At 42.1% G+C, this 13,532-nt stretch overlaps 1 protein-coding gene across 1 annotated transcript in view; it reads right to left on the reverse strand.

Annotated features, from left to right (window-relative positions):
• Positions 1–13,532, reverse strand: part of ptprt (protein tyrosine phosphatase receptor type T) — a 331,706-nt gene that overhangs the window by 16,584 nt on the left and 301,590 nt on the right. The window contains exons 28-30 of the mRNA XM_069679080.1: positions 13,380–13,496; positions 5,064–5,218; positions 818–953 (exon numbers count right to left, since the gene is read on the reverse strand). Coding sequence (XP_069535181.1) covers positions 818–953; positions 5,064–5,218; positions 13,380–13,496 — 408 coding nt within the window. The remainder of the gene's footprint in view (positions 1–817; positions 954–5,063; positions 5,219–13,379; positions 13,497–13,532) is intronic.

Genomic DNA, 13,532 nt, shown 5'->3' on the forward strand with positions numbered 1-13,532 from the left:
CAAATTATGACAATACGTACAGGGGAGGAAGTAACACGAGACAGAAGTTTTTAGGAAAGATATCCCCCATGTTTTGGGGATGCTGAAGTTTCCATAAGAGGCCCCATATGGGTTGATAAAGGGAACTTGATGATATAGGGGCATACAGGGCCAATATGGGGAGAATCTAGCCTACTTTGGTCCCGTTAAGTTCCCCTGTTTGCTGCTGAATGTTAAGCCATTTCTAGCCCATGTGGGTCTGAACACCATCCCTGCCAGCTGAAGTGCCCAGGTAAAGCAAATGAGTGCCACAGCTGGACACTATATCCTGGTAGTTAGCATTAGTTGGAGGAATTCATCTATTAAGTTATGTTCCTTATATGTGTAAATCTTCTTGGCAATAAACCTCCTTTATAATTCTGATTGGAAACATTGCTTTTGCACTGAAGGACCTAAAATAATTTCATCTGAACTGGAACGCAGTTTGTGTGTGTGTGTGTGTGTGTGTGTGTGTGTGTGTGTGTGTGTGTGTGTTTGCACTCGTGTCATCTATTATTAAGGGAATGTTTAATATTGATAGACTGATTGGGATGGATGAACTGCAAGAAGAACTGAGACTTTCTGTCTCTGTTTTTCTGTCCCTGCTTCTTAACTACAGACAGACAGTCAGTCAGTCAGACAGACAGCTATAGGCTCATGAAGCTAATTTAACTTGGATTAAAAGTTTCCAAACTCCACTGAACTTTTAAAAGAAAAAAAAATGGAACGGCGCAGAATGTTTCATCCGTCCTGGAAAACACTTTTTCAAAAATGTGGTTGCCAACAAAAATGCGCTCACCTCTGTCTGCACCATGTTGACTCGCTGTGACCTCAGCTCTCGGATGCAGTTGAAAATGTCGACCACACCTTCGTTCTCGGCCATGTCCAGCATGATGTCCACCGCGATGAAGCAGCCCGTCCTCCCTGCACCGGCACTGTTGAAACACAAACAACAGAAGTATTAATGGACTCATTATTGAGTACAAACCCAATAGAAATAAAGATGGAACTTCCAAAGCAGCTCATACGTGAACAAAACACTAGTTAACCTAATGGTGGCTGCACACTGCCCAGACTAACGCCAACCATCACCAACTGTTGGGTCAGTGTGCGCCGACAGTTGCTGTTGGTCGGATGGAGTTGTTCGAGTTTGACATGTCCAGTCGGGAAAGTCGGACCAATGTGCGCCTTTTCCCAACAAACCTTAACATTCCGCGAGTGCGTTCCCTTGACAACTAGCCTATACGCAGAACATCATTACGCACTTAAACAACAAAAAGTAAAAAGTCTGTCAAATGTCGGGGCAGTGTGGAGCTGGCAGTTGGTTTCTGGAACATTCTAAAGACAGCAACCAGCAACTGCCAACTTTAGAATGTTGAGGTGAGTTGGGCGTTGTCTGGGCAGTGACCTTAAGAAAGGCTTAGCTGCTTAACCTTAAATTTTCATGTCAATAATTGGCCTACAAAATGAAACATTCCTTTGAAAACACTGTAAAACTGTGAGACCTCAGTGATCGAATGAAAGGAAAACTGATGGTCTAAGTGTAAAAGGTGGAGCGTCTCTGTGTCTCTCCTTCTCTCTCTCTCTCTTACACACACAAACATGTAGAGACTTTAATACCACATGTCAGGTGTTAAAGCGACACATCCGGAACAGTAATGCCTGAAGGGAAAAGACGAGTGGAGGGACAGAGGAACAGATGGACGGATGGATTGAATGAGCGAGGGAGAAGGAAGGAGGGAGGAGGGACGGGGGGGATGCAGGAGAGAGGTTAGTGATTGGGAGTGATAGAAGTGGTCGTCACAGGGGAGAGATCAAGGGAAGGAAGGAGGCACTGATGGAGGGATGGAGAGGGAGCCAAGAGGATGAGGCATGGAGGAGAGGGAGGGGAGAAGGCTATCTTTCACTTTGCAATCCCCCTGACAGTTTACAGAGACGGAAGGGGGAGCAGGGAGGGGGAGAAAAGAGAGAGAGAGAGAGAAGGAAAGACAGACTGGAGAGAGAGAAAGAGAGGGAGAGAAGGAGGGAGCGCCTCGGCAGATTACCTGTCAACCTCTGTGATTAATGTTGAGACCAGAATACTGCCGGGCCCGCGTGTGCGTGTGCGTGTGCATGTGTGTATGTGTGTGTTTGAACGCATCATGACACAGGCCAATGGCGTCAGAGTGCCCCCGGAAATTGGAAGTGACTGCCATAACTTCCTGCCTGTCTGTCCACATACTTTTACTGGAGCTGTCTGTTTACGTGTCTGCTCGCCTCGTTGATCCGTCCGCTGCTTTAATCTGCCCTCTGTCTCTCTGAACACTTTTTTTTAATCTAATTACCTGTCTGTCTTTGTCCCTGTGTGTGTCCCTGTCTGTCCTGTTGGAGCAAAAAGAGCCCATGGTTGTGTGTTTTTATGAGTTATGAAATGTCCTTTTGGTCCCTTGGCCTCGAGAAGATCTGTTAGATAACTTTTAACCAGTAAAATTAAACGTTTTTTTTGTGCACTTGCTCCCATAATTCTAAAATGTAAAAATCCAGATTTCTATGCAGCTCTGTTCTTTGTACAGTTACAGCAGGGCTCGTCAACATGTTAACACTCTCAATGTTAACCTCTCAAATACGGGAGCCTAGTCAAGGCCTATGCTACAAAATAGGAACAGATCAAGTACACAAAATAAAGCTTGCTTATCTAAATATCACATTTTAGGATTGTTGGACATGCTACAGAAATTAACTTGTAGTTAACGCTGTGAGAAAGGGGCAGTTTGGTTATGCTGAAGCACCAAAACGACTTAGGAGGTGTGTTCAGTTGGTGGCTTGGCTGATACGTCTGTATGAAAACATCATTTTCATTGATTGAAAACAGGAAAAAACATATTGCTGCTTGAGCATATTGCTGCTCGAGTCTCGAGTCCCCAGTGTTCAAGTCTGGGTCACCAAAGAAGAAGTCGGGCTGAGTAGGGCCCCATCACCTGAGTCCGAGTCCAAGTCCAAATCCAAGACCTAACATCTTGAACCCGGTGGTTGAGTCACTTTAGAGGCTACTGTTAGCTAGCGGCGTTAGGCATCCTGAACAAGACGGTACGTGAACGCGCATGAAGGTGAACACACGTGCTAGCCCTCGCTCAAAACTTAACAAATTATCATGGCCTTGTACAAAGCTAGGTGCTAGCTGCTAGCTAACGGTAATGTTATCGACAGTCGAGGTAACTTTAGCAAGTTTGAGGTCGTCCCCGCTTCTCCTCGATGGTTCTTTTAAATACCCAACATGTTGCACTGCTCTTGCTTGTCTTTGCAGTAAAATCTTTGAAAGAAAAACACAGGATTTGTGGCGCCTCGTTCGGCATCCTGTCAGGAAGTGTTGCTGAACACGACAGCACGTGATCGCGCATGAAGGTGAACACACGTGCTAGCCCTCGCTCAAAACTAAACAAAAAAAAAAACAGTCCTTATCAATACTTAAGTCCAAATCCTCCTCTCCTTTTTCCGAATCCGAATGCAGTCAATGTTCAAATCCAAGTCGAGTCAATCATCGTGAAAAAGTCTGTGTACTGGCAGAAGAATGCAAAATATAAAAATAAAAATGCAAGGAAGGAGCCTCTCAGAGCAGGAGTGGTGATTGTATGAGGGCCCTTTGTCTTTGTCAGGTTGGGGGTTTAACTCCCTCTATGTCACCATCTCGAAGCGATGAGTTGTCTTGAGGTGGACCACCAAATGGAATACATTAATTTAAATGCTCTTTCCAATCTGAGGAATCTACTCCACATTTTTTTCATAGCTTGTCAGAGTGCTGACCTTTTTAAGCTTGTGCCTGCTGACAGCCTGGCCCCTGCGCTGAACTGTTACATCCCATAAAGAACAGAACATGGAGGTTAAATATACTGTCGCCATGGGGATCTTAAAACTGTCACTTTTTTTTTTCTTCCTCTATTCCTGTCCAATGATGCCGGTGGTGGGATGGAAGTGGGGTGGAAGGTGAAGTTTTTTCTTTTTTCTTTTCCTATTGCCTACTTTTTAAAGGTTAACACCATCGATCTAATTTATGGACCAGGGAGATTGGTGCAGGGGTGTGTGTGAGCTCATGTTGGTGCTGATAACCTGTGCTATTGTCTTATCTGAGAAGGGCGGGTGAACAGGAGGAAAGGCAAAAGGAAAAACGATCTTAGAAAGATGCGATGAACAAAGGAGATTATCAGAAACACAGATGGATTTTTCAGCTGATTTTAAAAGTCGTATCATAAGAATATTAATACTTCAAATACTTTAAACTGTTTTGTTTGGATCATCACCATCTTTACATGCCATAGATTTTAGGACAGTGGATGTTACTCGAGTCTGCATGTAGTGGTTAACATGTTTCCATGTATCGCGCACCCATTCCTCGACCTCTCCTCGACCTTTAGTGAACAAGTCAGACTTCTTCTGCCTTTGTTCCTAGCCTGGTTTACCATCCGAATGTAGCTGCATTTACAGAAAATTGGGAAAATGCTCATTCATCCTCACTTCCATCCACTTCTGCGAAGCTATATTATAAGATTAGATCCTTAGATTAAAAGAGTGCAAGTCTAACCTCAAAAGGAAGAGAAAGACATGGAAAACTTGACACATTTCTTTGTTGTATTAGTTAAAACAAAGTTGCAGTCTCCCAATCAGTGCAATACGACGTGATGCTTTCATCTGCAACTATTTAAAGCCTCCTCTGAGGAGGGTAGACGCTTCAGTAGATGTCAGGAACTGGGATTCCATCTGGCAAGTTTCACTGTCTGCAACACGGCCTAGCTCCATGCATATGTGAGAGTGTTTGTCCGCTACATTACAACATAAGCTGACAAGAATTTAATCTTAAATGCATCTTCTTTGCAACAAGCCCTGTTCTTGTGTATGTGCTAAACTGGCTCTCTGTGTAATGTTGATCTGCAAAAGGTCTTTGCCATGCTGGTGACGGGCAACAGCCAAGAACTGCACATCTGAGTGACTGGCACTATTTGTTTGTTCTTGCCTGTTCTGTGCAGTCACTGACAATCAGCATCAAGGAATTAAGTGTGAGTCTGTGTTCTTACCTGCAGTGTGCCACTATCGGCCCAGCATCAGGCGGGTTGAGGAACTTGACCTGTCGGATGAAGCCGAGCAGTCCGGTGGCGTAACAGGGAACGCCGTGGTCGGGCCAGCTGGTGAAATGGAACTGACGGAGTTCTCGGATCTCATGGTGACCCTTCTGCAAAACACAAACGGGAGGGAAGTTACACCACAGTTACGTTTTTTTTTACAAAATCAATTGCAGAAAACGGCTCTGTGCCGTTCTCCCATTTTGTGTCTAGATGATGAGGGATGAACAGATCTCAGGAATCCTATCACGGCCCTGTTGGGAAAGACTGACAAGAAGACATATCACGGTTCAGCAGCCTAATTTCCAGCAGGGACTTCGGGAGTCGAGGGGCCGCGCTGCCTCTTTGGCTTCAGATGGAAAATAAATCAATCTTGTGGATGTCAAGACGGCACTTTGGGCCACTTCTGGGAACGAGAGACGGGAAGACTTATCGCGGCTCATTTGCCTAATTTACAGGGGAGATTTGAGGAAACTGATGGCCATTTTGGCTCCGCAAAAAAAAAGATTAATTGATTTCACAAATCTCATGATGGCCCTTTTGGGAGGGACTTGCCATGGTTCAGTTAAGCTGCCTAATTCACACAGAGATTCCAACTATCAGTCAGTTTGGCTCCTTTCTTTATGAATTTACAGCATCAAAGTGCTTAAAGACATCAAATTAAAAACATTGTTCTCTTAAGACTTTAAGAAACACTTAAAACAATATTGAAAATTGAAGGTTCTTCAATACAGCAAATACAGCTTATTGTGAAAACTATTATATTCTGACGTACTACAGGACATTAAACCACAGAGCTGAGGAGTCTGCAGCAGGAAAGAAGGATTTTTAAAGATAAAGATAAATGGCTTCTTCAGAAGAGATACAGCGAGAGACAATCTGAAACATAATAATGGAGATTACAGTAAAATGAGATGGCAACAAGCAGCCATTGTCCATGAGATAGCATCTTGACATTTCAATGATGAACTTTCTACAACATAATGGGCTGGTAAATACTTTCCTGCCGAACAATGGGGAATTTATTAAGAAACTAGAGACGACAATCTGATGCTAAATAGAAATTAAGTCTCATTTCAGAGCGTTTTTTTCTGGGACGGAGAAATAATCCTTTAAAATTGTGCTGCCCACATTTTGTACTGAGCAGATGAGGATGTGAACTGTTGCTTTAGATCAGTACAGAGGATTCACCTCATCATTGTGGGTTAGAACATTTGAATCATAACCACACTTAATTTGTACCTTATAATTAATGTTTGAAATAAGGCAAACTTTAAAGACCAATTTGACACCAATTTGGGTGCATTTAAATGATGAGCCTTCATGCTCAATTCAGATTTATTCCATCATTCCATTTGGCTTATTGCTTTCTAAAAGTAATACACTGTTAAATAGATTATAGATATGGCCGTAGTGACGTTACCCATTGGTTTGATGATTTCTGTTTTGAAACCTCGAGTTCGCCTTGAGTCTTGAGTCCTTGTGTTGGGCTTTGGTGCTAGCTGACTAGCTGAGTTTTTGTTAACGTATTAGACTAAGAATACTAGGAAGCTAATAGACTTACTTTACGCCTTAATATAATGTAAACAGGTGAGTTATATAAAGATTCTCCCCGTGCATTTGTCACAAAGAGAGAAATGAGCTACAGAGACCCAAACTGTTTTTTGTACCAGGCTGTAAACATGTTTATTTCTGCTGTAAAGTTTAACATGGGGCTCTATGGGGACTGACTCACTGCTGGAGACAGCCTCAAGTGGACAAGAGAGGAACTGCAGCTTTTGACACATCATATTTTTTAGTCCAGGAGGACACTTTTTGTGCAGCCTCGCAGCAGCACAGTAGGTCTCGTTTTACATAGTAATAGCCAAGACTTCAAACACAGCAGGCTGTTGTACGGAAATAAAAACGAAGCTGATGATTAGTGGAAGCCGACAAATTCATGAGAAGATAAAAATGAGGATCAGGAGCAGGAAATATGAAACAAATAAGATAGTGTCTCAAACCAGAATTTAAAAGATCTATTTTACATCATCAGTGTTGTTATGAAAAAATATAAACTTGAGTGTTTAAAAATTTGTCATGGTGAATTTGGTTCATAGCATCAAGAACATCCTATGATGATTTGACACCTGTCACTAATGACTCTGGATAACTTTGACAGTGTACACCACCTTGTTGATGTCAGATGCAGCGTGAGATACTGTACCCTTTCTTCAGCCTCCAGCAGTTTCGATTTATGTCCACAACACTATCTGCCTCTTCTTTAATAATTCATACCAATCGATACCATTATACCATTCTAAACTAAACAGGGCTTAAACGGAGGGAGCCTTGTCCTCCTCAGTTCAGTTCGCTCTCTAAGAATAGAACCTACAGGAAACTGTTGTTATTGCATCTCCCATTTTAGCTCCGGTGTACAGACAAGGTCGCTGTGAGATGTTTGCTTTGGCTGAGTGCCTTATGATAACCTGAAAAGCATGGCTGACATAAGGAGAAGAAAGACAGGTAAAGAAACAGTGAGAAGCAGACCTCAGTGAGAAGAGTGGAGAAAGGACAATATACGAGAAGCACTGGTGTGGAGGAAAGGATGAAGAGAGGGAAAGATGTAGAAGAGGATATAAAAACAGAGAATGGAAGCAGACAGGAGAAAAATAAAAACATAGGAAACCACAAGGAGGTTTGATAACTGGACTTCCCATTGATTTGTTCTCTTGTTATGTTGAAATTACTTCTCTAAATCGATCGACAGTAGTCGGAAACAGCCAGGGTCTCAAATCTATGACTGGTTGGTATTACAGCCATAACAACATTAAGGTCTATCTACTATTTAAGGCTTACCAAGAAAGAAAGAAAGAAGTCCTTCAAACTACTGCAAAGGGTTCCTTAAGTCCTACCTTAAGTGGGGTACACACTACAAGATAATCAAGCCAATTTTGGGCCTGATTCCCCCCTTCAGACAAAAGTCTACAAGGGATGTTAAGAGTGATTTTACTTCCCAGATCGGTTCGGAAGAACATCGGGGCCAAACTGATTTCAAATCATAAATATTAAACATGTTCAATATTTACGATCTGATATCCTGTTGTGTGTCCCCTTTTCCATCAACGCTAACCTGGCTTTAGTTCAGGGCTGGTGCTCGTGCTGGTTCGGAGCTGGTTCAATTTGCGAAACCAACTCTGAACCAGTTTGGTTTTCCACCCACTGGAGCCCATGGAAGAGCCACGTCATGACGTCACTCTATACGTGATTGCTTTTCCCAGCAGCAACTTTCCCTCACAATAACAACAATGGCGGACTACATGGCACGTTTGCCGTTGTTGCTCCTCTTTTCAAACTCACATTAGATCTCAAAGACCGTATGGCCCTGAAACTGCCTTGGTGGAAAAGGGGTATCTGTGGATCGTCACGTGGAACCAAACGATTGCCAATTGGGAAGCAAGCTGACTGAAGAAGGAAGCACAACATCCGCAGCCATGGCGACAAAAGCAAACAGGGAGCATAACATGTACAGCCCATGTTCACATCGTCTCCACCACGTCAACCACAGTTTGTTCTTTGTTCTTCCACCATGTTTGTTTACTCTCAAGCCTTGTTTGACTGCAAAAGATTTCCGGCTGTGAGAGTCGGACTCTGGTTGTTGGTGAATGAATCTGTTAGTGTGTGGTGTGCTGTTTGGGTCATATCATTGCTCTCCACAAACTACGGGAACAAAACTGTTCAAGCTACCAAGTACTGTGACAAAACCATCAAGGCAAAGCTAAATGAAAATAACACGAGGTAACGTTAGGTTAAGGTTGTTTTTGTTTTTGCCTCACATTCTTGATCTGTGTGCAGAAGCATGGGGAGGACACATATATTGATCAGTGAGGTAAAGGAAAGAAACTTTGATAAATAATCAATGATTATCTGGCAAAAAAATTGAATTCGTACATGAGAAACCCTTTCATGTTAGCAGACTATCTCCTGTCTATTTAGTCTTACAGAGAGTCTGTCTTGAAGGGGGAAGTGTTGATTGATTACTGCTAAATTCCCTTTGTCTGTAATGTAGAGCTATTTTTGATCTCAATGCCTGCTACTCAACCAGGCATCCTAACACCTGTCTGGAAGTCCATCGAGTTATGTCCAGTCATTTATCTGTGAAGGTTCAGATCAATCACCTTAATGGTAAAACGTCTGGAGGAAATCAAATCCAAATGACTGGACTAAAGTTTTGATTGAAGATGTTTCAAGGATTTCTGGGAACTAACTCAGGTATTATCCCCATGAGGAGACCACGCCAACCTGCAGGGTGAGGTCCATTTCATTATTGTTCAAACTTAGACAAATGGTGTCTCCATCCACTTCACTGATGGTTTCTCCAGTTTGACGTCAAAGCCTGTTTTGAACATCTCTCAAACCATCTGTCCGTCCTGTTTCATATGCGGTGCACTGGTCCTCCGTGTTGTGTTTGTTGGCCTGCAGATTTGTGTACACTGCTGAGCCCCTTCCTGTGTAGACTGTTGTCCGCTGTGGCATACAATTGTTTGGTTTCTCCAGATCTCAGTGCCATAGAGCAGATTAGACTTCTGTTGCTTTGGATGTGGTCCATCGGGTGAACTAAGCCCTGTCGCAGTTACTTGTTGGGCACTACACAAACGTGAAGAAACTGCATCTAGTACAGACTTTACACTCCAGCTGCGTACAATATTGAGACATATTCTCGCTCCCAACTTGTCTAATATGGCAGCTTGGTCAATGGGAATGAGCTTCAAAATATGACGAACGGTACCCCATGTTTTCCATGTGCATGGTGCCGCAGTCAAGTTAGCAATAATACATGAGCAACATCCAATTAGACTTTCAAAATAAAGCTTCACAATTTAAGAGGTATGAATGAGAAGCAACACTAAGTTTGGTTAGGTTGGGGCAGCAAAACTACTTCAGTAGAAAAGATGATAAAAAAGATCATGGTTTGGTTGTAAGTTAGATAACTTGCAGATGAATGTTAGTACTAAGTAAAGCATGTAAATTAGTTAGAAAAAGCCACAGCTTTCACACAGGTATAGAACTCTGTTGTCGAGGATAAAATTGTTTGTTTGAGGCATCCAAACTGACTTTTATTCCCTTCATATTACAGCACCTGACTTTAACGCCACATCAAAACATCAAGCCAGAGGCTGACGTCCAAAAATGACATTGGAAAGGTTCTTAAAGCATCAGATTTTGAAGGTTAGGGCCACCGACTGTGCTGTAGTGAGAATAGGACGGATACTGCCAGGCTGCAAGTCGTTGTGTGCCAGTTTTTTTGTTTGATTTGGTGTTCTTGGTTAACCCACTTTTAAAATGATGGACCAAACCGGCTCTTTTTTCTCTAACCTTGGATCTGACTAACTGGATGTGTCGACTTTAAGAATATTCATAATTTGTGAACGAGTTCAAATCAGTTCTTTCGGTGAGCAGGAACACACTTTACTTCCACACACATTCTCTCTCACCTACAACATCTCTGTCTGATTGTGACACTTCGACATGAACGTTTTATGTGACCTGCTTTTCATCCTCTCCCCCTCACTTTCTAACACACACAGATTTTCTCTTTCTTTGAGTGTCACTCCGTCGCCCTCTCCTCCTCGGTGCTCCTTTAATCTCCTTGGATGTGCCATTAATAAACCTTTTCATTAAGACCCTGTTCTCATTATTCACTGCAATTAAAGCTGTTTAACTGTGGTGCAGAACCTGTATATACTCGCTCTCTCTCTCTCTTTCTCTCGCTATGTCTTGCTTTCTCTTTGTTCTTACATGCAGGCACAGAACCTGCTGTACTTTAAAGATGGAGAATTAAGTGTGTGTGGGGTGTGTGTTTTTATGTGTTAATGCTTACTGCAAAATGACAGGCATTTGAAAATCAGCTTTTCTTTGAATCTGAGAGTACTGGTGCGCGCACATACACACACTCATGCAGAGGTGGTATGGATTAATGGCTTGCTAAATGAGCTGACAGCGAGGACTTGAAGACTTCATAAGCTGCTTTCGCATGAGTGAAGCAGGAAGGAAATACAGCACGGATGGAAAAAAGAGGAAATATGAGAGAGAGAAAATAAAGATGTATGAGCTGTGAGAGAAAAAGCAGGAGACACACAGGTTATCACAGGTGTCAGATGGATTTTTTAACCATATATTAATCACAACAATTACACAACAGTTCATTTAATATCTAATAATAATAATAATATTCAACTCATTCTCATCCTTGGTCATCAAGCGCAGACGTGTTATCACAGTCCCCCATTACTGTTTCATACAGACACACAAGGTAGCATCTGTTACGCCACTGTTTCAACTTTAATATGTGATTCAAATTACATTTAAGTGTCTGATTCAAGGTACTGTTTGGGTATATTTGCTATCCCAGCTACAGTTACATTTACATTTGTGAAACTTGATGAGACTGACACTAGTTGGACTTATGTCGCACTTTTTTAGTTTATTTCTGTAGAGGGAATATTTTCCTCTTTGCACTGCAACCTGCTGGCCTTTTTGTTGCCTTATACTGTTTTGTAATGTTTCGTTCCGTCTCAGGTCCAGACGGCACCATTTTTCGTTAAAGAAATTTTAAGTGGTTGAAAAATGTCAAAAATGTGGGTCTCAATTTTTCATTAAGGAGGTGGTGGTGCGTCCTGAGGGTAGACCCGTTGAGAACCACTGAACTAGTGCACCTCGTTTTGTAGGTAGACGTATGAACAGTTACGGAGAACAGCCACAATTTGAATACAGTGGTATTTTGTAAACTGCACCAACATTTTTCAGCCATCCAGTCAATAGAAATTGAAGCTAAAAAGAAGTAGAAAGATAAATGTAGGGAAATAACAGAGATAAAAAGGATAAACATGAGGAGGAAAGGCAGCTGAAACAAACAGATGAGATTGAGAAGAGGATGTAAACAACGTAGTTTGTAAAATCAAGAATTTGGATCTGAGCCCAATCATGAAGTGTTTCTACAGTTTTTCCATTCATACCGCAGAGCCTTGGATAACAGCATCGCAGCAGCAGCGGTGGTACATTATTCTGTTGCACTTGTCTTTTCTCCTCTCAAATCCCTCCTGGCTGATTACAAGGGCCCCAATTACACATTCAAGCCTCCCATTAAACAGCAAGAAACAAACAAGTAACACTGCTCGCTCGCCTTGAATCCCCAATCACTTATTGGCTGTGATGGTAATCCAGGTTTTGAAACAAAAAGAAAATGGGAGTGATAAGTGAAATGCAACAATGAGGGTAACGGAGCAGCAACAGAGCATGGGAGGATTCAACTCCCATCTGAGCCCTTGTGGGAAACGCTGCGCAAACCAAAGTCGATTTAAACTAGTGTGACATCATGATAATCCTGTTTATCATTCTGTGATATCAGGAAGGAAAATCTTGGTGGATAGTTGAAATCCCCATGGCACATTGGGTTAAGGATTCCTGTGTTATCAAGTAAAAGATTAAAAATCCAATCAGTTAGTTAATGACCTACTAATTGCTTCAGACCAGGGATTACACGTCCTGTTAGATCTTAGTGCTGCATTTGACACAATGGACCATCAAATTCTGTTACACAGGCTGGGGCAGGTAATTGGCATTTAAAGAGACCATATTAAACTGGTTTAAATCCTATTTACGCAATCAATATCAGCTTGTACACGATAATTCCTCTATGCATGCTAAAGTTAGTCAAGGAGTTCCACAAGGTCCTGTGCTCGTACCGATTCTTTTCACCTTATATCCTGCCATCACATCCTGTTACAGAGACTAGAACAGCTAATTGGGATAACAGGATCTGCATTAAGTTGGTTTAAATCCTATCTATCAGATCGATCTCCGTTCGTACATGGGAATGATGTGTCCTAGATGCACACGTAGGTAAAATATGCTTCCTTAAACACTCCATAAATGTTCGTTGATATGCAGACGATACTCAGTTATACTTATTAATGAAGCCAGAGGAAACCAGTCGGTTAACTAAACTTGCCAAAGACAGAAAGACCTGGATGACCTGCAATTTTCTTCAGCTTAACTCAGACAAAACTAAAGTTGTTGTGATTGGCGCTAAACACCTAAAAAAACACATTATATAATGATATAGCTGCCCTAGATAGCATTACCCTGAGCTCCAGCACCACTATAATGACTCTGGGAGTTACCTTTGATCAGGATGTATCTTTCAAGTGTCTTTTGTAGTGATTTGGACTTTTATGAAGAAAAATGTAGACATTAACTTTGTTATCTTTGTTGCCGGTTATATATTCCTACCTTCTGGACGGTGAACGTCCGTATGACGTATTCAGCCAGCGGTTCAGTTTCTATCAGGGTCACCTTGATGTCTCCGTAAACCTCTGTCTCGTCTGGCCAGTACCGCACACACTTCACCTGGAAAAAAGACAGTTTGCATTCATACTAAGTTGT

Source organism: Semicossyphus pulcher, unplaced genomic scaffold, assembly GCF_022749685.1.
Source record: "Semicossyphus pulcher isolate SPU_LCO1_2020_fin unplaced genomic scaffold, fSemPul1.0.p SCAF_3, whole genome shotgun sequence".
Lineage (NCBI taxonomy): Eukaryota > Metazoa > Chordata > Actinopteri > Labriformes > Labridae > Semicossyphus > Semicossyphus pulcher.